This window comes from Tasmannia lanceolata, unplaced genomic scaffold (genome assembly GCF_043159265.1).
Source record: "Tasmannia lanceolata isolate RefF3 unplaced genomic scaffold, GAP_Taslan_0.1 ptg000013l, whole genome shotgun sequence".
NCBI classification, from domain to species: domain Eukaryota; kingdom Viridiplantae; phylum Streptophyta; class Magnoliopsida; order Canellales; family Winteraceae; genus Tasmannia; species Tasmannia lanceolata.
The window spans coordinates 42,483,126-42,504,156 of record NW_027518690.1 but is presented as its reverse complement, the minus strand read 5'-3'; the positions used below and the strand labels follow the sequence as shown (position 1 = coordinate 42,504,156).

At 45.0% G+C, this 21,031-nt stretch overlaps 1 protein-coding gene across 1 annotated transcript in view; it reads right to left on the bottom strand.

Annotated features, from left to right (window-relative positions):
- LOC143891272 (uncharacterized) overlaps window positions 1–21,031 on the bottom strand; it is a 36,783-nt gene continuing 15,752 nt past the window's right edge. Inside the window, exons 5-6 of the mRNA XM_077395889.1 lie at window positions 540–572; window positions 1–363 (exon numbers count right to left, since the gene is read on the bottom strand). Coding sequence (XP_077252004.1) covers window positions 1–363; window positions 540–572 — 396 coding nt within the window. The remainder of the gene's footprint in view (window positions 364–539; window positions 573–21,031) is intronic.

Here is a 21,031-nt window from a genome sequence, read left to right as displayed (position 1 = left end):
TTACACTTGAAATTCCATCAGTTGAGACATTTTGATTGTGTGGAATGGCTTTGGAAAAGATGGAGTTCGAGCAGAGAACTTTCCAGAGATGTGTTGCATGGGTGGCCGAGTTTGTGGATTTGCATTTACGCACGCGAGTGCCATTGACACTGCCAGAAAAACTTCATTTCCAACTTGGTCTTCGGGATTTGGGAGCCGTGGGTCTAACACATCCTTTAGCCGTAGATTTTGGCCAACTTCAGATGATGATGTTAACAAGGAGGAGATGATATCTCCAGGGTGCCTTCCCATTATCACTTCAAGTGCTAAAACCCCAAAGCTATATACATCGCATTTCTCCGTCACTCTCATTGTGTAAGCAAGCTAAGCCAAAAAAAAAAAAAAAAAAACGAAAAGAAAAAGAAGTTAAATGACATAAAATTTCTTGGCAAACATTTTGTCCTTCCGTAGGTGAGCCAAATGACAAAACAATAAATAAGACAATTTTCTAAACAATTATACCGCAACAATAAAGTAGGCACAATATAGGAGGAACTAACCTGGAGCAACATATCCACGAGTGCCTGCAAGTTCTGTCCAGTTGGATGAATCCGTCATTAGAATTCTAGCAGTACCAAAATCAGATATGTGAGCCTCAAATTCTGAATCCAATAAAACATTTTTGGTTGAGATATCTCGATGAACTACTGGCGGGTCGCAATCTGTAGATACCCCATTTTTCTCCGCTTTAATCAACAAAGAAGTTAGTATGTCGTTGTCGGGTTCGAGTGTTTTCCATTCCCGTGTCCGTCCCTTATGCTTTCTCGATCTTCCAATCATTTCTGCTGTGTTTCGCATTTTTCCGCTAATTGTTGAGAGGGGTTGTTCGTAAGAATTAAAGCAAGGGGGAATTTGGACCCATTCGGTGGGCCATCATTGAACATTTGTTTAAATTCGGATCAACCGGGGGGCCCGCATATTGTTTTAATGAAAAATGAGTTTCGAACCTACTTCGATCCAGTGCATAAAAATGCCCATCAAGGGAATAATCAGGATTTCAGGGAGGTTATTTTAACAACCAATTTTGTTGCGACCATTAAGTTGAATTATTCGGATAATTCTCGGAAATAATTTTGAGGCATAACTTTATGAATTATTGGTTTGGATTATCCCATGGGGGTGATATTTGGAGGATACAGGTTGCCCATGCCATGGCCTTTCATAGGGAACGGTTCAGATCGGTCTTTGGGAATAGTTCAAGGGGACGCAATCTAATTTACATTGTGGCCCATTGTTTGAGCGGTTCGGATCGTATAGAGTTCTAAATGAAAATCTAAGAAGGATTCGGCCGCATTTTTAGCTTATCCAATTTCACCCATCAATGGTACGGTTTGAATCAATCCATGGAAATAATTTAAAGCACAATCAATTTATGGGAATGATTTAGAGGGTGTGGTTAATTATCATTATGTCCTAAAACAATGAGCGGATTAGATCAATCAAATGGACAGTTAGGATAGTCCTATGGGGCTGATTTTGGGCCCATGAGTACTTTGCATTTTGGCCCATTTAATGGACGCTTTGGATCATTCCAATATGTGGTTTGGTTGCTATTAGGGGATGTAAAGGTGGGTTCCACAATAGAGAGCACTTTTATAGAAAGAAACCACCAATTTTGGAGTTACACTAAAAGGGCATGTAAGGGAGCAAGAACCGACCATCTCTTTCTATCTCTGTTAGGAGGCAGCCCATGTGTTGATTAAGAAAGTGGAGAATGCCATTACCGAAAGAGGAAAGTGAGATTTTAGTTCTTTGGGAAATCCTCTCTCTCTAAAGAAAGAATACCATGATTAGATTTGTTTAGAATTCCCTCATATGTCTAATATCAGCAACTTCCTCTTCTTAACTGATAAAAGAAAAAGATATCGTCTAATTTTCTCTAATCTTGGAAAAGACCGATCCACCATTTCCATTAATCGGGACAGTTGGAAAGTTGCTCAAGGGAGATTCTTGCTCTTAAAGAAAGCCTAGCTATCTTTGGGAGAGAGCGCGGTTGAAAAAAGGAAAGACAATCATCTCCCACCCAAAAAACCGTTTTCTCTCTTGTCTCTCTCCATTCCCCATCCCTCACCAAAAACAGAGTACCGTAATTTACTCTCCCCCTCTCTCCCTTGGTGTTTCTGCATCTCCCTTACCTCTCCCACTCACTCTATCCTCTTCAGCCCACCAAGCAAAAGAGAAAGAAACAAGAAAAACAAAACAGAGTACTCTCTGTGTGATGGGGTCCAAAATATGCAACCAATCGGCTGTTGACACGTGGCCCTCACAGGGACCACTGCAAAGCCCACACCTGTCCCCTGCTAGGTATGCTGCCTGGACCAATCAGGGACTTCCACCTGCCCTTACTAGGCATGAAACCTGGTCCAGTCAGGTGTTACCACCTGTCCTGGACAGGTGGCTCAGAATCACTATAAATAGCCTTCACTTGTGCTAAGGTGAGGGTTCTAAGATCTGAAATCCCAAATCCTAAGCTCCTCAGTTCGGAATTGCTCTGCACTCCTGCTCATACTCACTTGAGTGTCGAAGCGTCCGTCCGGAGCACCACTCCGGGCTGGTCTTCTGACCCTTTGTCTTCTTGTCAGGCCCTAACAGCGCAGGACTCCATCAGCCCTTCAGGCCTAGATCAGCCCTTCAGGTCCAGATGAGTCCTTCAGGCCCAGATCAGCCCTTCAGGTCCAGATGAGTCCTTCAGGTCCAGATCAGTCCTTCAGGCCCAGATGAGTCCTTCAGGTCCAGATCAGTCCTTCAGGCCCAGATCAGCCCTTCAGGTCCAGATCAGTCCTTCAGGTCCAGATCAGCCCTTCAGGTCCAGATCAATCCTTCAGGTCCAGATCAGTCCTTCAGGTCCAGATCAGCCCTTCAGGCCCAGATCAGCCAATCAGGCCCAGATCAGCCCTTCAGGCCCAGATCAGCCCTTCAGGCCTAGATCAGCCCTTCAGGTCCAGATCAGTCCTTCAGGTCCAGATCAGCCCTTCAGGTCCAGATGAGTCCTTCAGGTCCAGATCAGCCCTTCAGGCACAGATCAGCCATTCAGGCACAGATCAGCCCTTCAGGTCCAGATGAGTCCTTCAGGCCCAGATCAGTCCTTCAGGTCCAGATCAGTCCTTCAGGTCCAGATCAGCCCTTCAGGTCCAGATGAGTCATTCGGCCCAGATCAGCCCTTCAGGCACAGATCAGCCCTTCAGGTCCAGATCAGCCCTTCAGGCCCAGATGAGTCCTTCAGGTCCAGATCAGTCCTTCAGGCCCAGATCAGCCCTTCAGGCCCAGATCAGCCCTTCAGGCCCAGATCAGCCCTTCAGGTCCAGATCAGTCCTTCAGGTCCAGATCAGCCCTTCAGGTCCAGATCAGCCTTTCCGGCCCTACCATAACCTGTTACCAATTTTAGACCTAACAGATTTGGCGCCTGTGGACCCCGATCCCGAGGACGAGTGCGGCGAGGGACGCGAGGTCCCCAGGCGTCAAATCTGTTAGGTCTAAAATTGGTAACATAACCTTTCAGTGCCACCTTTTTGTTCATGAAGATTCGTACAGTTTTTAGAGTGTCTTTTTGTTGAATCTATGCCAACTCCTAGGTTAAAAGTTGTTGAGCCTTGTAGTATCAATGTCAAAAAAAAAAAAAAAAAAAGAAAGAAAGACAAGGGGTTGTGAAACCTTAAGCATAAATTCAAGATCTTCGAGATGGGAATGGAGCACAGCGGTTGAAGTTTTGCCTGAAAAACCGTCAGACTCTTCAAAAAAAAAATCAAAGTCTTTGAACCTTAAGCAGAAGAGCTTGTACATCAAATACATCAGGAGGCCATCATTGGACGTTTTAGCCTTAATAGCCAAAATCCTAACGTTTTAAAAGCCTTTTGAGAACCCTTTGGGCCAACAATTTAAAGCCAATACTTCTTTTCAAACACATTATAAACCCGGGGCATTTATGCACTCGAACTACGTCGGACCTGATCCCCATATCTTCAGGGGTACGTAGGCAACTTGATTTATTCAGGTTCGGTCAAACCTTGAGATAAAATCCCTTTTCAAAATTTTGAAGCTAAATGCTAAACCATTCTTTGAAAAATCCTTAAGCGAACTACGCGGACCTGATCCTCCATTTTTGGGGTACGTAGGTAGTCTGGCTAGACCAGATTCGGTCCAAATCCTTAGAACCTTAGGTATTCACCCCTTTTGAACCTGAGCCCACCTAGAAAGTCCTTCTGGTGAAACAAGTAAAGGTTCGAGGCGAATGAAAAGAAAAACAGAAAGAAAAGAATGAGAGTCTGAAGACCCGCTAGGTTGAAAACCCGAAAGGGCGGCCTAGAGAAAGGTGAAAGTCGTTTTTCTTGCTAAGTCAACAAGCAAAATGATTGACTTATCAGAAAGTAAGGGTAGTGGTATGCTGGATTGAAAACTTGAAGAGACAATCTAGTCAGAGGCAAATACTTCCCATGAAAAGTTGAGTTGAATAGAAGCAGAAGGAGTTCCTCAGTTATGTAGAATTCCTAAGTTCGAGTGCAAGCAAAAGTCAGGACAAGTAGTCTTTTAGACTGAAAACTTGGAAAGCAAAAGTTGAGACAAGTGGTCTTTTAGACTGAAAGCTTGAAAATTAAAAGTTGTGACTTCTTTTGAAGAGGAGACTCAAGAAGACGGAGAAACAATCACTGCATAGGGTAGGATCTTGGAATCCGAATAGTGTCAGCGAGACTTACTTTGACACCTTTTTAAACTAGGGGCATTAAAACCGAGCAACCCAAAGGGGGTAATAACCATGACGGAAATCCCGATGGAGGAAATTAGAGCATCTTGACTTGGTTTTTGAGACTACTCTAAGAGTGGCTGACCTTACCATTTAAAAAATGATACATTTGATCTAAGGGTGAATCAGAATGTAGTCGAGTCTCTTGAATAATCTACACCTTCTTTGATAGAGTCCTTGGGAGTCTGTCCTTCATTTATATTTGTTTTCTTTCCAGGTCTAAGTTGTCCGGCACTGAAAGGAAGGGATGTATACCTTTCAAAATGAAAAACCCTGGTTTAGGTATCCTGTTCGGACAGGCTGAATATGTCAAGTTTCAAGCAGTTGGTGTCGGAAAGAGCGAACCTCAAATAGTGGTCAATGAAAGGAGAAGTCTTTGAGCTTAGCCATTTTCCCATCTTTACTCCCAAGAAAGAACCTATGCAAATCCAAAATTTCTTTATCTATCCTTGTTCTACTCTGCTTGAGACTCTTGTCATGGAAGTACAATACACTAGGGGCATCTTTTATGACTTGCGTCATAAAAGATATCAAGCATCAAAGGCAATCAGTGCCAATGTTTACAACAAGTTGAAGTAAGAGAGATGCGAGCACGTCTTGAGCCAAATCTCCGAGCTCTTCAAATGAGCCCTCTTTCTTAAAAGAGTCAATTCCCAAAGAAAATCAATTTCCCCACCGGAGTTTAGAATTTGCTCCCGCAACCTTCAAACCTCAGCAGAATGCTTTTCACTTGTTAAAGAAGGGTAAACACCTGAAAGCCCCGTCAAGTACTTAAGTCTGATCCTCAGCAAGGAACTCATACTCCCAATTTTCTTGGCAAGAGAAAGCTAATTCCAGAAAAATCTAAAAAATCCAAAAATCAATTCTCCATTCAATAAATTAGTCCTCTATATTCATTCAAGGCTCTTCGTGGTCTACCATTTAGGAATACCATGGACCCTTGCTTCCTGAGTGGCTCTTCGTGATCTGACTTTCGAGTTATATCACGGACCCACTATCCATACTCATTCTATTCATCTCCATTGCTTGTCATTATCCTTGTTCATCCTTGGCTCTTCATGGTCTACTAATCAGGTACACCATGAACCCTTGCTCCCTGAGTGGCTCTTCGTGATGTGTCCTCTCAGATATATCATGGACCCACTATTCATAGTCATTCCATTCATATCCTTTACATGTCATTGATCCTTTCCTTAATCATTGCTTCCTTGGCTCTTCATGGCTTATTACCATGGACCCTTGATTCCTTCTTTCTTGGCTCTTCACGGCTTATCACCGTGGACCCTTGATCCTTGCTTCCTTGGCTCTTCATGGCTTAATACCATGGACCCTTGATTCCTTCTTTCTTGGCTCTTCACGGCTTATCACCGTGGACCCTTGATCCTTGCTTCCTTGGCTCTTCATGGCTTATTACCATGGACCCTTGATTCCTTCTTTCTTGGCTCTTCACGGCTTATCACCGTGGACCCTTGATCCTTGCTTCCTTGGCTCTGCATGGCTTATTACCATGGACCCTTGATTCCTTCTTTCTTGGCTCTTCACGGCTTATCACCGTGGACCCTTGATCCTTGCTTCCTTGGCTCTTCATGGCTTATTACCATGGACCCTCGATTCCTTCTTTCTTGGCTCTTCACGGCTTATCACCGTGGACCCTTGATCCTTGCTTCCTTGGCTCTTCATGGCTTACTACCATGGACCCTTGATTCCTTCTTTCTTGGCTCTTCACGGCTTATCACCGTGGACCCTTGATCCTTGCTTCCTTGGCTCTTCATGGCTTATTACCATGGACCCTTGATTCTTTCTTTCTTGGCTCTTCACGGCTCATCACCGTGGACCCTTGATCCTTGCTTCCTTGGCTCTTCATGGCTTATTACCATGGACCCTTGATTCCTTCTTTCTTGGCTCTTCACGGCTTATTACCGTGGACCCTTGATTCCTTCTTTCTTGGCTCTTCACGGTTTATCACCGTGGACCCTTGATTCCCGCTTTCAAGGCTCTTCGTGGCTTATCACCATGGACCCTTAATCAAAATTTTCATTCAACTGTTGTTCTTTCTTGTCTAGTTTGGTAAAAAGTTGGACCGCAACTCTATCTTGTTATTTTTGTTGTTCGTAATGAAAGCCTGGGTCATGTTTTACATGATTCGTTGTTCTGCAGTATACCGCCGCCACCCACGTGTGGATTTAGGTATGCCTGCGTTTGTTTCTTTGGTATGTTACTATGTTATGTCTGGTGAGAGTTTCTCTTATGTTTTGATTGCCGAGTTATGTGTCCCGCCTTTTACCAAATTACTCATAAGTCATGTTGAGTGTTGAATTTCAAAACCAAAATCCATTTTATCCTTGTAAGTATCGTTCTTAGAACCGAAAAATCCCAAAAAAAATTTCTTTTGTTTTCGGGTCGATCAAAATGCGTTGTCTGTTCAGCTTTGCCATTCGCGTGTTACACACGCTCTGCCAAAGAGGGGCATCTGTAGACACCCCATTTTGACCGTGCCCTGCACCTCCATGTTTTGTGCTTAACTTTTCCAAATCAGTGGGTTAGGGTCCCAAATTGCACCCTGGGCTAGCCTAGGGTCCCACCAAGGTCCCTGTGAAATTTTGTCAAGATCCGACCACGTTTGCCTAGCGAACGAGCTAAGTGTAGACACCCCATTTTGACAGGACCCTAAACCCGCGTATTCGAATGAAATCCCGAGGTCAGGCGGAAAATGAATGAATGTGGGGCCCGCTGATGTGGGACCCGCTCGTGTGGGGCCCGCCTGTGTGGGACCCGCTTTTGTGGGACCCATTTGTGTGGGACCCGCTGATGTGGGGCCCGCTGATGTGGGACCCGTTTGTGTGGGGCCCGCTTGTGTGGGATCCGCTTGTATTCAACGAGAGAATAAGGACAGTCATCATTTTCTTTGGTTTTAAAAATGGGCGTAATGGGTAGTTTTGGTTTTCGTATGGCATCCGATGCCATTTGAAAATTGTTTTTTATTTTTTTATTTATTTTTTTGCAAAATTTAAGGGAATTAGGGGGGACAAGAGGGGGACAAAAAACTATCATTTCCTCCCCTCATGATGACTCATGATGGGTCTTCTGATCTCTCTCTCGTGAAGAAAAACGAGAGGAGGAGAACAGCAAAGGAAAGAAAAAAAGGAGAAAAACCGGGGAGAAGAAAGAAACCAGGGAGAAAAAAAAAAGAAAAGAGAGGAGGAGAACAGCAGAAGAAAAAACACAGCAAAAAAAAAGAAAAAAAGAAAAAAAAGGAAAAATCTGTGAGAGAGAGAGAGAGGATCTGAGAGTATTCACCTCCGATCATCTTCTCCGACGATTTCGTCAGAGCTCCATCCATTTCCAACCGGTCTCTTCACTTCACCACCGGTTAGCCACCGCACTCTTCCATCCCCTATCTTCTTCCATTTTTTCCGATCTTCTCTAGCTATTTCTCCGATCAATCCAATCGGATTCCGGTCAATCACCGTTTCAGGTAAGGGTTTTACTTATATTTTTCTCATTTCTTCTTGCAAATTCATCATGGAGTGCTGCTGTAATTCTTGATGATAGGAAGAGTCTGTTACTCATATTTTGGTTTTGAATAGGTCTGCTAGTTTTCATTTCTTTTGTTCTAGTTGATTTGTCACGGCATATTGTGTGGGGCCCGCTTGTGTGGGACTCGCGTTTATGTAGGACCCGCTTGTGTGGGGCCCGCTGGTGTGGGGCCCGCTGATGTGGGGCCCGTTTGTGTGGGACCCGTTTGTGTGGGACCCGTTTATGTAGGACCCGCTGATGTGGGACCCGTTTGTGTGGGACCCGTTTATGTGGGGCCCGCTGATGTGGGACCCGCTGATGTGGGGCCCGTTTGTGTGGGGCCCGTTTGTGTGGGACCCGTTTATGTGGGACCCGCTTGTGTGGGGCCCGCTGATGTGGGGCCCGCTTGTATTCAAAGAAAGAAAAAGGACATCATCATTTTCTTTTGATTTTTAAAACGGGCGTAATGAGTATGTTTTTTTGTTTTCTTTTGGTATCCGATGCATGTAATGATTTTTATTTTTATTTTATTTTTTTGAAAAATTAAGAAAATGGGGGGGGACATGAGGGGGACAACCACTCTCATTTTTCTCTCCCCCTCATGATGACTCATGATGAGTCTCCCTCCGATCTCTCTCTCATTCCCTTACCCTCTCCACTGTTTTTCCCATCCACCCCACTCACAGTAGTTTTTTTTTTTTTTTTTTTTTAAAAAGAAAAAAAGAAAAAACAAAAGAGAAGAATAAAAGTGGCGCGGATCGAATAACGGCCGGATTTTCGGATTCCTTCGGCTCTCGGATTCGGTGAGAAATTCCACCACTGTAAGTACACTGTTTTTCGAATTTTTCGGAAATTATTTGGTAATTTTTTAGATTTTTGCATGATTTTTAAGCATTTAAATGATTTTAATTCATTATTAAATGTGTATGCTTAAAATCATGATCTGCATGAGTGTTTCAAATCCGTTTCGTCCCAAAATTTAATACGATGTTCTACTTGAATAGAGTAAAATAACTGTCAGATCGGATCGGACATTGGATCAAAGGTTTTCAAAAATTTGAGTGAAGAGTGGTATTTTATTTAAAATAAGGGTGAGTCTTAGCCTTGCTTCCCCTTTTGCAAGGGCAATGATAAGGTTACTTGGAGCCCATTTTTGTGTGTGTTTGGGAGACCCGCCCGGTCTCATTCTCTCGTTAGTCCTCTTTGTGTGCCGTTTGGTTTTGGGAGAACACCCTACTCGGCTTGGCTTCATACCCCTACCCTTATGGGTATTGGGTTGCACATTTGTTGCACCCTAGGGCTAGGTAGTTGTCCGGCCCGGCTGGGTGTTTCACCTTTGCCAAATATGCACAAGGTCTCTTATTCCTTTTAGACCCGCCCGATCTCATTCTCTTGCTAAACCTCCTCTTTGTGCGCCGTTTGGTTTTGGGAGAACATCCTACTCGGCTTGGCTTCATACCCCTACCCTTATGGGTATTAGCTTGCACATTTGTTGCACCCTAGGGCTAGGTAGCTGTCCGGCCCGGCTGGATGTTTTACCTTTGCCAAATATGCACAGGGTCTCTTATTTCTTTTTACGTCATTTGTGTCTCGGAGACAAGCCTCGTCTCATATAGAGAGTTTCCCCTTTAGGAGGCTTACCTAGCCTCATGTTAGAGTGGCCTCCCCTTTTAGAGTTGAGTCTTTAACTCGGTAGTGTTATTAGAGAGTCTCTGACTCATTTGTTCCCCCCCTTTAGTGTTGTTAGTTCGGAGTTTCTCCTTTAGAGTTGTTGATTACTTCGCTCTTATTAGAGACTAACTCAGTCTTATTAGAGCTTTGCTTGCTTGGGATCTTGGATCGTTTTCTCTCTTCTTGGGACGCTATCTTTCTTGTTGTGGTTCGTCTCTTTGAGGCGTTAGTTGCTTATTCGGGGTTTCCCCTTTTGGATTTAGGGCTTTGCCCTAGTTTATGGTTGTTCTTGCGTGTTCCCTTTAAGATTGAAAACATTTAAAGGTCCTAAGCATTGGAAAAGCTTTAAAATCCAAAAAAACATTAGAAATTTGAAAACTCATAAATATTAGAAATTTAAAAAACATCAAAAACATTTGAAAAACCGCAAAAAAAATATAAAGTGTTGAGTGTTTCTTTTAGAAGCGTAGTTTGAGAGTTCGTTTCGAACTACGTTGGCTTGATCCTCTTCCACGAGGTACGTAGTGCAGCTTGGGATACATATCCCAAGTCCAGCCAAACTTTTTTGTAAATAAATGTTTTAAACCTTCTTCAAAAACCTTTAAAATCTTGTTTTCAAAAGATCTTCCTCTAGAGTTAGGAGTTTCTCCTAGATAGAGAGTTTTAGAGTTAGGGTTTTTCTTTTGATAGGTTGTTTGATTATTTGTTTGTTGTGTGTTTGTTTTAGAGTTAGGGGTTTGTCCTAGAGTTATAGGAGCGCCTCCGTCCGGTCAGTTGGCGATTCACATCGCCGACTGATGACTAGGTCTTGGATACGCTAGCAATCCTATTGTTTTCCTTAGGGCATACAGCCTAGTTACACGTAGGTTGTAGGAACCACCTGCATTAGCCTAGGGCTAATATGCATTTAGTTAGGGCATATAGGTTGTCCTAAAATCCACAATTCACTGGAATTTAAATAATCGTACAATAAACTTTAATAATTGGTCCGGTCTTTTAGATCGAGTTTAGGATAGAGGGCTAGGTGTCTTAGGCATCCTAGCTTAGAATAGGCGCGAAGAACTACGTTGCCTTGATTCTCGTGGAGGCGGGGATACGTAGGCTTCTTTGGATGAATACCAGACCATCCGAGGACTCAGGCTAATAATTTAGAGTCTTAGGATTTGTTGTGTAATTATTGTATTTCTTTTGATGTGTTTTCTTACTTTCTTGTACTGATCTTATACCTTTAGTTATAGCTTGCATGTGTTTGCACATCAGAACTTAGACACCAGTTAGGTATGTCACTCATAACCTAGCTATGCTTAGGTGGCACATCTTTCATTTTATTTTATATGTGTTTATTATTTTATCCTCAGGAAATGCATGCTTAGGTAGACGACTCCTGAGGATTGTTCCCATTTCATATGATTTTCGCCCAAAACTCTTCGAGGTTAATAATAAATGGCATAAGAGACCAAGTGTTCGCACTCGGGCGAATTGGGGGCGCCTAACCCCTTCCCCATTCGTAACCAGGCACAGACCTTTTGTATCTCTAGTTATCCATTGCAAACAGAGCATTTGTTTTGGTTCCATGGCTTGTCCATGGATGGCGACTCTGAGTTATTTTTCAGATATATCTTGGTTTCGAGCCCTGGCTCCGGATCAGGGTGTATCTCTTTCTTTTTATATCGCCACTCATGCTATGCTGTGAGGGTGGCATCAGTTTCGAGAGTTCCCTGGCAGAGCTCTCCTTCACGTTGTGGAGATCTTAGAGGATTGCAGGAGGGACCTCGCGTCCCTCGCCGCACCCGTCCTCTCAGGATCGGGGTCCACAGCGCCATCCGTGGGACCCCGCAACAAAAAGCTGTTCGAAATCTCACTCAGACAAAAATGGTAGGACGGATTGGCGCGGAGAACACACGCCCCGGGACCGGAATCAGACTCGTCATTTCACAAGACGAGACAACAGCCTCCGGGACAGGCATGTGCGTCCTGAGTCTAAGTGTTTGCAGTACTTGCAGACTTAGACCTCAGCAGCGGTGCAGAGGTTCACTCCGTAGAACCTGTTTGCAGCGCAGACTCAGCAGCGGTGCAGAGGTTCACTCCGTAGAACCTGTTTGAAGCGCAGACTCAGCGGTGGTGCACTCCGGCTCATCCTAGTGGCTTGGAGATCAGTTCCAGCCGAGGACGCCATCAGTGAATATCAGTTCCAGTCGAGGACGCCAGTAGTGTGGCCCACTCCGGCTCATCCTAGTGGCTTGGAGATCAGTTCCAGTCGAGGACGCCAGTAGTGTGGCCCACTCCGACTCATCCTAGTGGCTTGGAGATCAGTTCCAGCCGAGGACGCCAGCAGTGGAAACCACCTTCAAAGACTCTAAGTGTTTGCATACTTAGCTCTCAGCTCGGTGCTTGCAGACTTAGAAGCCCCGCAGTGGTGCACTCCGGCTCATCCTGTTTGGTATGGAGATCAGTTCCAGCCGAGGACGCCAGCAGTGAAGACCACCTTGAAGACTCTAAGTGTTTGCATACTTAGCTCTCAGCTCGGTGCTTACAGACTTAGAAGCGCAGTGTGGCCCACTCCGGCTCATCCTAGTGGCTTGGAGATCAGTTCCAGTCGAGGACGCCAGTAGTGTGGCCCACTCCGGCTCATCCTAGTGGCTTGGAGATCAGTTCCAGCCGAGGATGCCAGCAGTGGAAACCACCTTCAAAGGCTCTAAGTGTTTGCATACTTAGCTCTCAGCTCGGTGCTTGCAGACTTAGAAGCCCCGCGGTGGTACACTCCGGCTCATCCTGTTGGCTTGGAGATCAGTTCCAGCCGAGGAGGCCAGTAGTGGAGACCACCTTGAAGACCCTAAGTGTTTGCATACTTAGCTCACAGCTAGGTGGTTGCAGACTTAGAAGCCCAGCAGTGGCCCACTTCGGCTCATCCTGGTGGCTTGGAGATCAGTTCCAGCCGAGGACGCCAGCAGTGGAGACCACCTTCAAAGATTGCAGACTTAGAGAGCAGAAGTGGTTCACTCCGGCACGTCAGCTCGGCACGTCAGCTAAAGGATAAAAGACCAGTTCCGGCCAAGGACACCCAGTGAAAAACCACCTTATAAAGCTCAAGTTCTGAAGACTTGGATCTGACCAGAAAATGAGGTCATCTCAGGCCGACCAGAAAATCCTGGTCATCTCAGGCCGACCAGAAAACGAGGTCATCTCAGGCCGACCAGAAAATCCTGGTCATCTCATGCCGACCAGAAAATGAGGTCATCTCAGGCTTACCAGAAAATGAGGTCATCGCAGGCCGACCAGAAAATCTGGTCATCTGAAGACAACAAAAGACCTGCCCGGCTGGCCGCACACAGCCTTAGCCGGACAGGATATGGCGCAATCGCTAGACGACAAAAGCGCTAAAAGACAAAAGACCTGCCCGGCCGCCCAGAAGGCTTAGCCGGACAGGATATGGCGCAATCGCTAGACGACAAAAGCGCTAGAAGACAAAAGACCTGTCCGGCTGGCCGGACAGGATATGGCGCAATCGCTAGACGACAAAAGCGCTAGAAGACAAAAGACCTGTCCGGCTGGCCGGACAGGATATGGCGCAATCGCTAGACGACAAAAGCGCTAGAAGACAAAAGACCTGTCCGGTTAGCAGGACAGGATATGGCGCAATCGCTAGACGACAAAAGCGCTAGAAGACAAAAGACCTGTCCGGCTGGCCGGACAGGATATGGCGCAATCGCTAGACGACAAAAGCGCTAGAAGACAAAAGACCTGCCCGGCTGAGCCGCCCAGAAGGCTTAGCCGGACAGGGTATGACGCGCTCGCTAGAAGACAAAGACCTGCCCGGCCGAGCCGCCCAGAAGGCTCAGCCGGACAGGATATGACGCGTTCGCTAGAAGACAAAGACCTGCCCGGCCGAGCCGCCCAGAAGGCTTAGCCGGACAGGATATGACGCGTTCGCTAGAAGACAAAAGACCTGCCCGGCTGAGCCGCCCAGAAGGCTTAGCCGGACAGGATATGACGCGTTCGCTAGAAGACAAAAGACCTGCCCGGCTGAGCCGCCCAGAAGGCTTAGCCGGACAGGATATGACGCGTTCGCTAGAAGACAAAGACCTGCCCGGCCGAGCCGCCCAGAAGGGCTCGGCCCGACAGGATATGACGCGTTCGCTAGAAGACAAAGACCTGCCCGGCCGAGCCGCCCAGAAGGGCTCGGCCCGACAGGATATGACGCGTTCGCTAGAAGACAAAGACCTGCCCGGCCGAGCCGCCCAGAAGGGCTCGGCCGGACAGGATATGACGCGTTCTCTAGAAGACAAAGACCTGCCCGGCCGAGCCGCCCAGAAGGCTTAGCCGGACAGGATATGACGCGTTCGCTAGAAGACAAAGACCTGCCCGGCCGAGCCGCCCAGAAGGGCTCGGCCGGACAGGATATGACGCGTTCGCTAGAAGACAAAAGACCTGCCCGGCTGAGCCGCCCAGAAGGCTTAGCCGGACAGGATATGACGCGTTCGCTAGAAGACAAAGACCTGCCCGGCCGAGCCGCCCAGAAGGGCTCGGCCAGACAGGATATGACGCGTTCGCTAGAAGACAAAGACCTGCCCGGCCGAGCTGCCCAGAAGGGCTCGGCCGGACAGGATATGACGCGTTCGCTAGAAGACAAAGACCTGCCCGGCCGAGCCGCCCAGAAGGCTTAGCCGGACAGGATATGACGCGTTCGCTAGAAGACAAAGACCTGCCCGGCCGAGCCGCCCAGAAGGGCTCGGCCGGACAGGATATGACGCGTTCGCTAGAAGACAAAGACCTGCCCGGCCGAGCCGCCCAGAAGGACTCGGCCGGCCAGACCTCCAGTGCAGATTATGTCCGGCCGAGCCGCCCAGAAGGCTTCGACGGACAGACCTCCAGTGTAAATTCTGCCCGGCCGATCCGCCCAGAAGGCTTAGACGGACAGACCTCCAGCGCAATTTCTGCCCTTTCAGGCCGCCCAGAAGGGCTTGGCCGGCCAGACTTCTGTTCCAAAATTTGGCCGTACTGGATAGCTCAGAGGCTCCTATCCGGCCGTGCTCCTTCAGGCCAAACTTCAAGGCCAGACCAGGGCGCCCGGAGGCCCCTGTCCGGCCGCAGTTTCTTCAGGCCCAGTCTGAGGCCGGCCTGAGCTGCCCAGAGGCCTTAAGGCCGGCCAGATGCTGTTTTTAACCCTCTCTTTGCTTCTCCCAGCCACTCTCATGGCTCGAAGAACCAGGGGGCAACTGATGGGGTCCAAAATATGCAACCAATCGGCTGTTGACACATGGCCCTCACAGGGACCACTGCAAAGCCCACACCTGTCCCCTGCTAGGTATGCTGCCTGGACCAATCAGGGACTTCCACCTGCCCTTACTAGGCATGAAACCTGGTCCAGTCAGGTGTTACCACCTGTCCTGGACAGGTGGCTCAGAATCACTATAAATAGCCTTCACTTGTGCTAAGGTGAGGGTTCTAAGATCTGAAATCCCAAATCCTAAGCTCCTCAGTTCGGAATTGCTCTGCACTCCTGCTCATACTGACTTGAGTGTCGAAGCGCCCGTCCGGAGCACCACTCCGGGCTGGTCTTCTGACCCTTTGTCTTCTTGTCAGGCCCTAACAGCGCAGGACTCCATCAGCCCTTCAGGCCTAGATCAGCCCTTCAGGTCCAGATGAGTCCTTCAGGCCCAGATCAGCCCTTCAGGTCCAGATGAGTCCTTCAGGTCCAGATCAGTCCTTCAGGCCCAGATGAGTCCTTCAGGTCCAGATCAGTCCTTCAGGCCCAGATCAGCCCTTCAGGTCCAGATCAGTCCTTCAGGTCCAGATCAGCCCTTCAGGTCCAGATCAGTCCTTCAGGTCCAGATCAGTCCTTCAGGTCCAGATCAGCCCTTCAGGCCCAGATCAGCCAATCAGGCACAGATCAGCCCTTCAGGCCCAGATCAGCCCTTCAGGCCTAGATCAGCCCTTCAGGTCCAGATCAGTCCTTCAGGTCCAGATCAGCCCTTCAGGCCCAGATGAGTCCTTCAGGTCCAGATGAGTCCTTCAGGTCCAGATCAGCCCTTCAGGCACAGATCAGCCATTCAGGCACAGATCAGCCCTTCAGGTCCAGATGAGTCCTTCAGGCCCAGATCAGTCCTTCAGGTCCAGATCAGTCCTTCAGGTCTAGATCAGCCCTTCAGGTCCAGATGAGTCCTTCGGCCCAGATCAGCCCTTCAGGCACAGATCAGCCCTTCAGGTCCAGATCAGCCCTTCAGGCCCAGATGAGTCCTTCAGGTCCAGATCAGTCCTTCAGGCCCAGATCAGCCCTTCAGGCCCAGATCAGCCCTTCAGGTCCAGATCAGTTCTTCAGGTCCAGATCAGCCCTTCAGGTCCAGATCAGCCTTTCCGGCCCTACCATAACCTGTTACCAATTTTAGACCTAACACTGTGTTTCCATCCTCCCCTTCAAATTTCGGTTTTCCCTTACTCTTCCTACCCTCTGTTCTCTCATTCCCACTCCCTCTCAACCATCTCATCTCCCATCCCCTCTACACCTTCTGTTACAAAAAAAAACAAAAAAAAAATAAAAAATAAAAAAAACAGAGCATCGTTTTGTTTGTGATATTACATTGGCCGATTCTCTCTCTCTCTCTCTCTCTCTCTCTCTCTCTCTCACCCAATTCCACATCTCACTTAACGTAAAAAAACAAAAAAACAGAGTGTCTCAACACTCTGTTTTTTTCGTTCATCTCCCTCTCTCTCTCTCTCTCTCTCTCTCTCTCATCGTTAATCCTCTTAACTTTCTCTCTTTCTGTTGTTGTCAATCCTCTCTCGAAATCTCTCTCTCGCTATATCTCTATCTCCTACACTCACTCTCTGTAACTCTCTCTCTCTAACTATATCTATATCCCTTCCATTCACTCTCTGTAACTCTCTCTCTCGCTATACCTCTCTCAAAATCTCTCTCACTACATCTCTCTATCTCTCTTATACTCTCTATTTCTCTCTCTCTGTCTGTCTCCCCATCTCTCACACTCTCTATCTCTGCCGTAAGAAAAACAAGAAAAACAAGAAAAAGAGAAAAGAAAAAGAAGAAAGCGGAGTGGATTGGGCGTTGCCGAGGTTTTTTTTTCGGATTTTTCGGCTCTCGGATTCGGCAGAGATCTCGCCTACATGTTAGTACACTATTCTCAGATTTTTCCCAGATGATTTGGCATTTTTTATGAATTTTGCATGGTTTTTAGCATTTAATTAAATTTAATTCAATATTAAATGTGTGAGCTAAATCATGATCTGCATGAGTGTTCCAAATCCGTTTGGATCCAAAATTTAATACGATGTTCTACTTAAATAGAGTGAAATAACTATCGGATCGGATCGGACATTGGATCAATGGTTTTTTAGAATTTTAGTGAAGAGTAGAATTTTATTTAAAATATTGGCTGAGAAATTACGAAATTCGAAAAAATAGCCATCTCAGGATGATCTATTTTTTGGAATTTTAAATTTTTCTTGTGTTCATCACATCAGAACAAGGTTAGAGGACTTTTTCCGGAATCGTAATTTTCTCGAAAATCGTGTTTTAAAAATAAAAAACTCTTCAAAAATATCTTTTCGATGAAGAAAACAAAAATATATACTAAACGAATTCCAAAATTAATGAAATTTCGTGGAAAAATAATATAATCTTGATACATTCTACCATGAAGTTTTGAGAATTTTTGGATTTGGTTTGGTATAGTATTTTATGCTTTCTTTGAAAATTATCAAATTTTGGGAGACTTTTTACAGACATCAATCACAGATTAAATTCCCAAACTTTTAACAGTAGTCTTATATTCCATATTTCTAGTTGCTGTAAAATTTTCAAGTGATTTAGATCTTGTTTCATATGGGATGTAGTGTTAATTCATGATCTGGTCTGAAAATTAAAAAATCCGAAACTGATAGTAGATAGTTTCTAAAATTCATGAAAATCTCACAGCATTCTATTTTTAGTTATATCTTGTTACTGTATAAATTTCGTTGAATTTAGATTCCTATTTCTAGTAGTTTCTGTGTTATTTTTGCAATCTGATCAATTAATTGTTAAATCAAAATTAAATATGAGCTTAATGTAAAAATCTACAAAAATCTTCCAGTAAGCTACATCTTATCATATCTTGCTGCTGCAGAAATTTCAAATCATTTCGAATTTGTTTGCAACAATTTCACTTGTAAAATCACTCATATGGTATAAAACTGATAAAATTCATTGAAAATCCGAAATTAATTGAAAATCATCTGAAAATCTCTAAAGAACCTTAAATCTCTATCACATATTAACTCCTTAATCCATTAAAACAGAAATTTTATGATCTTTAGATTTTCCTAGAAAAATGGTCAGTGCATCCATAATCGTATCCCTATTGCACTCTATCTTTGACAATTTGAATATTTAAGCTATAGCATGTTGTTGGCTCCGAGGTTACTGTCCACGGAAATCCTGAGATATACCGGGCAATAAGATGCTATAACCTAAGTATTAAATTGCGCAAGGAAATAGCGCACGATTCCCTTCCTTGGATGCTATTCTAGGCCGAAATTGGTGAACCCCAGAGCCATTGGTAATCCTTAAATGTCCAAAAAACTGAAAATCCTTGAAATCTGAAATTAACTAACTTCAAGAACTGAAATCGATTCATCTCGTATTTGTCGGAACCGTTGGATCACGATTTCCGTCATAGGAACCATTAGAGCCCAATTTAGGAACACTTGTGTCAGGTCGTGTCCTAGGTTTTAGGGAGTCCTAGAGTTAGGAGTCCAGTCTCATCACGTACGCTTGCTATAGATAGCAACCGTGCCATAGGTCTAGTTACACTAGTCACCCAATCTTTCCCTAGGACAAGCCTAGTAAACTAGGATGTAGGCTAACCTGCATTAGTCTAAGGGACAACTTGCATTTAGATAAGAATCATATAGCATCTTATATGAAATCCTAGGATAATAAAATCTTCAACTTGAATTAAATAATGTAAGCCCAAGGGTTCCCCATGGGTACATTCAATCATCTTGTTTTGATGATTAACAAACACAAATTGATTAGTTGTTTATGGACTGATCATTTGCCTTGAGTGTTGTGCTTTAGACAGGTCCTACACAAGTCAAATCATACTAGCACGCACCTTGTTGGCCTATGCTTGAAGATGAACCAAACACAATGGCAAAGGAGCTTGGAACATACTTGGACCAATCACACCTTGGAAGTACCAAGGAGAAGCTCATCATCAACCATCTCAAAGCATTGAACAAGCAAAGGAAGATCAATGAAGGCCAAAGCTTGTGGATCAACAACTTGCAAATGAGCTTGAACCAAATGGTGGCATCATCCTTTGAAGGTGTCAAGCAAAGAAGCTCAACCTTGAAGATCCCAAAGCAAGCCATGCACTCAAAGAGAAGATCAAGCAATGGCTACCTCAAGAGTTCATTCAAGAGAGTGGTAAAAATGGTAGATTGTATCACCTATCTCTCTTGTGTTTTCTCTTATCAAGGCACATCTTAAAACCCCTAAAATATGTTTTTCAAAGAGACTGACACACCCTTTAAGGACTTAAATGGATAAGTGAATGGCCATGGTGGTGTACCAACATGTTGGGACCCATATGGCATTCAACACAAGAAAGAACAAAACAGAGTTCCGAAGCAACAACCTGGACCAGCAACTAAATCCTATCAAAACTTATTTAAAACATTTTCAAATATTTTTGAAAATATTTTTAACAGATAGCTATCGTTTTTCTCATATCCGTAGAGTATAAGAACATCGAAATCTGACGAGAAATGAGGGAGATATGAATTTTTCAAATGAAACACTGTTTGCTGGAAATCCAGGCTCGGAACTCCGAGAATTATTCTCGGAGCTCCGAGCTCGGAACTCCGAGACCATTCTCGGAGCTCCGAGAAATGGTCCAGGTACTAAAAATAAAGGCTCTGTTTGGATTCTCGGAACTCCGAGAATTTGCTCGGAACTCCGAGAAATGTCTCGGAACTCCGAGAACACTATGAATTCAAAAAAATATAGCCGTTGTTGTCCAACGGCTAGTTGAATTTTTGACCCAGTTTTGACTGTTTTGCCCCCCAAACGGTCACATGGAGTTGGGACACCATATATACCCATCTAATGGGTCTAAAACAAGAGAGGAACATTGTCCAACTTCAACAAACCATAGAAAATCATTTGTGAACTATTTTTGGTTAAATTCTCTCACCAACCAAACTCTTTGTGCCTTGATTTGAGAAAATATTTTGAGATTGGTTTAGGCTTAAACTTGTTTATTCTTGAGAGCATCCTTGGAGCTTCAACTTGCATTGTAGCCTACATAGAGGCAAAGCTTTTATCTTCTTCTTTATTCGATCGGTGGCAAGGGCATCCGTGTTTAATTCCCTTGGGAGAAAGCGCTTAGAACTCGGCGGAGAAGGAGAGTCATTGTAAAGGTGGAAGGGCATCCTTATCTAATTCCCTTGGAGTGTAAAAGCCTCGGAGCCGGGCGTGGTGGAGGTCTCAATAGTGGAAATCCTCAAGTGCGACCTTGAGTAGAGTGGAGTAGGCCGTTTGCCGAACCACTATAAATCTTTGTGTCACTTGTGTTGGTATTTCTCTATCTTTCTCTCCCTCTCACTTTCTTATTTATTTGTGCTTGCATTCTTACATATTTGGAATTGAGTGAGTAGTTAGCATTTTGGTTTTGATTGAATATTGGTACCTTGCTAACTAGGCTATAAATCACCTAATTAAGTTTGCTAATTAACAAGGGTTTTTGAACTTATATTAATTTGTAATATTGTTTAAGTTCAACTATTTCAAACTTAATTAAACAAGGGATAAGTCTTGGGTGAAATTTTAGTAAAAGTTTTCAAAAGGTAAAAGTTTTATAAACATCCTATTCACCCCCCCTCTAGGTTGCCAAACCAAGTCACTACTTGGATTTCAAATAACTTCTCCTAAAACTGTTGAAACAGTCAATCCCGTCTAGGTCGGTGTCTTAGTTGAGTTAGGCATAAGTAGCTTAGCTTAGGTGCACCGAACTACGTCGACTCTGATCCCAGTGAGGCTTGGGTACGTAGGCAGCTTGGATGTCT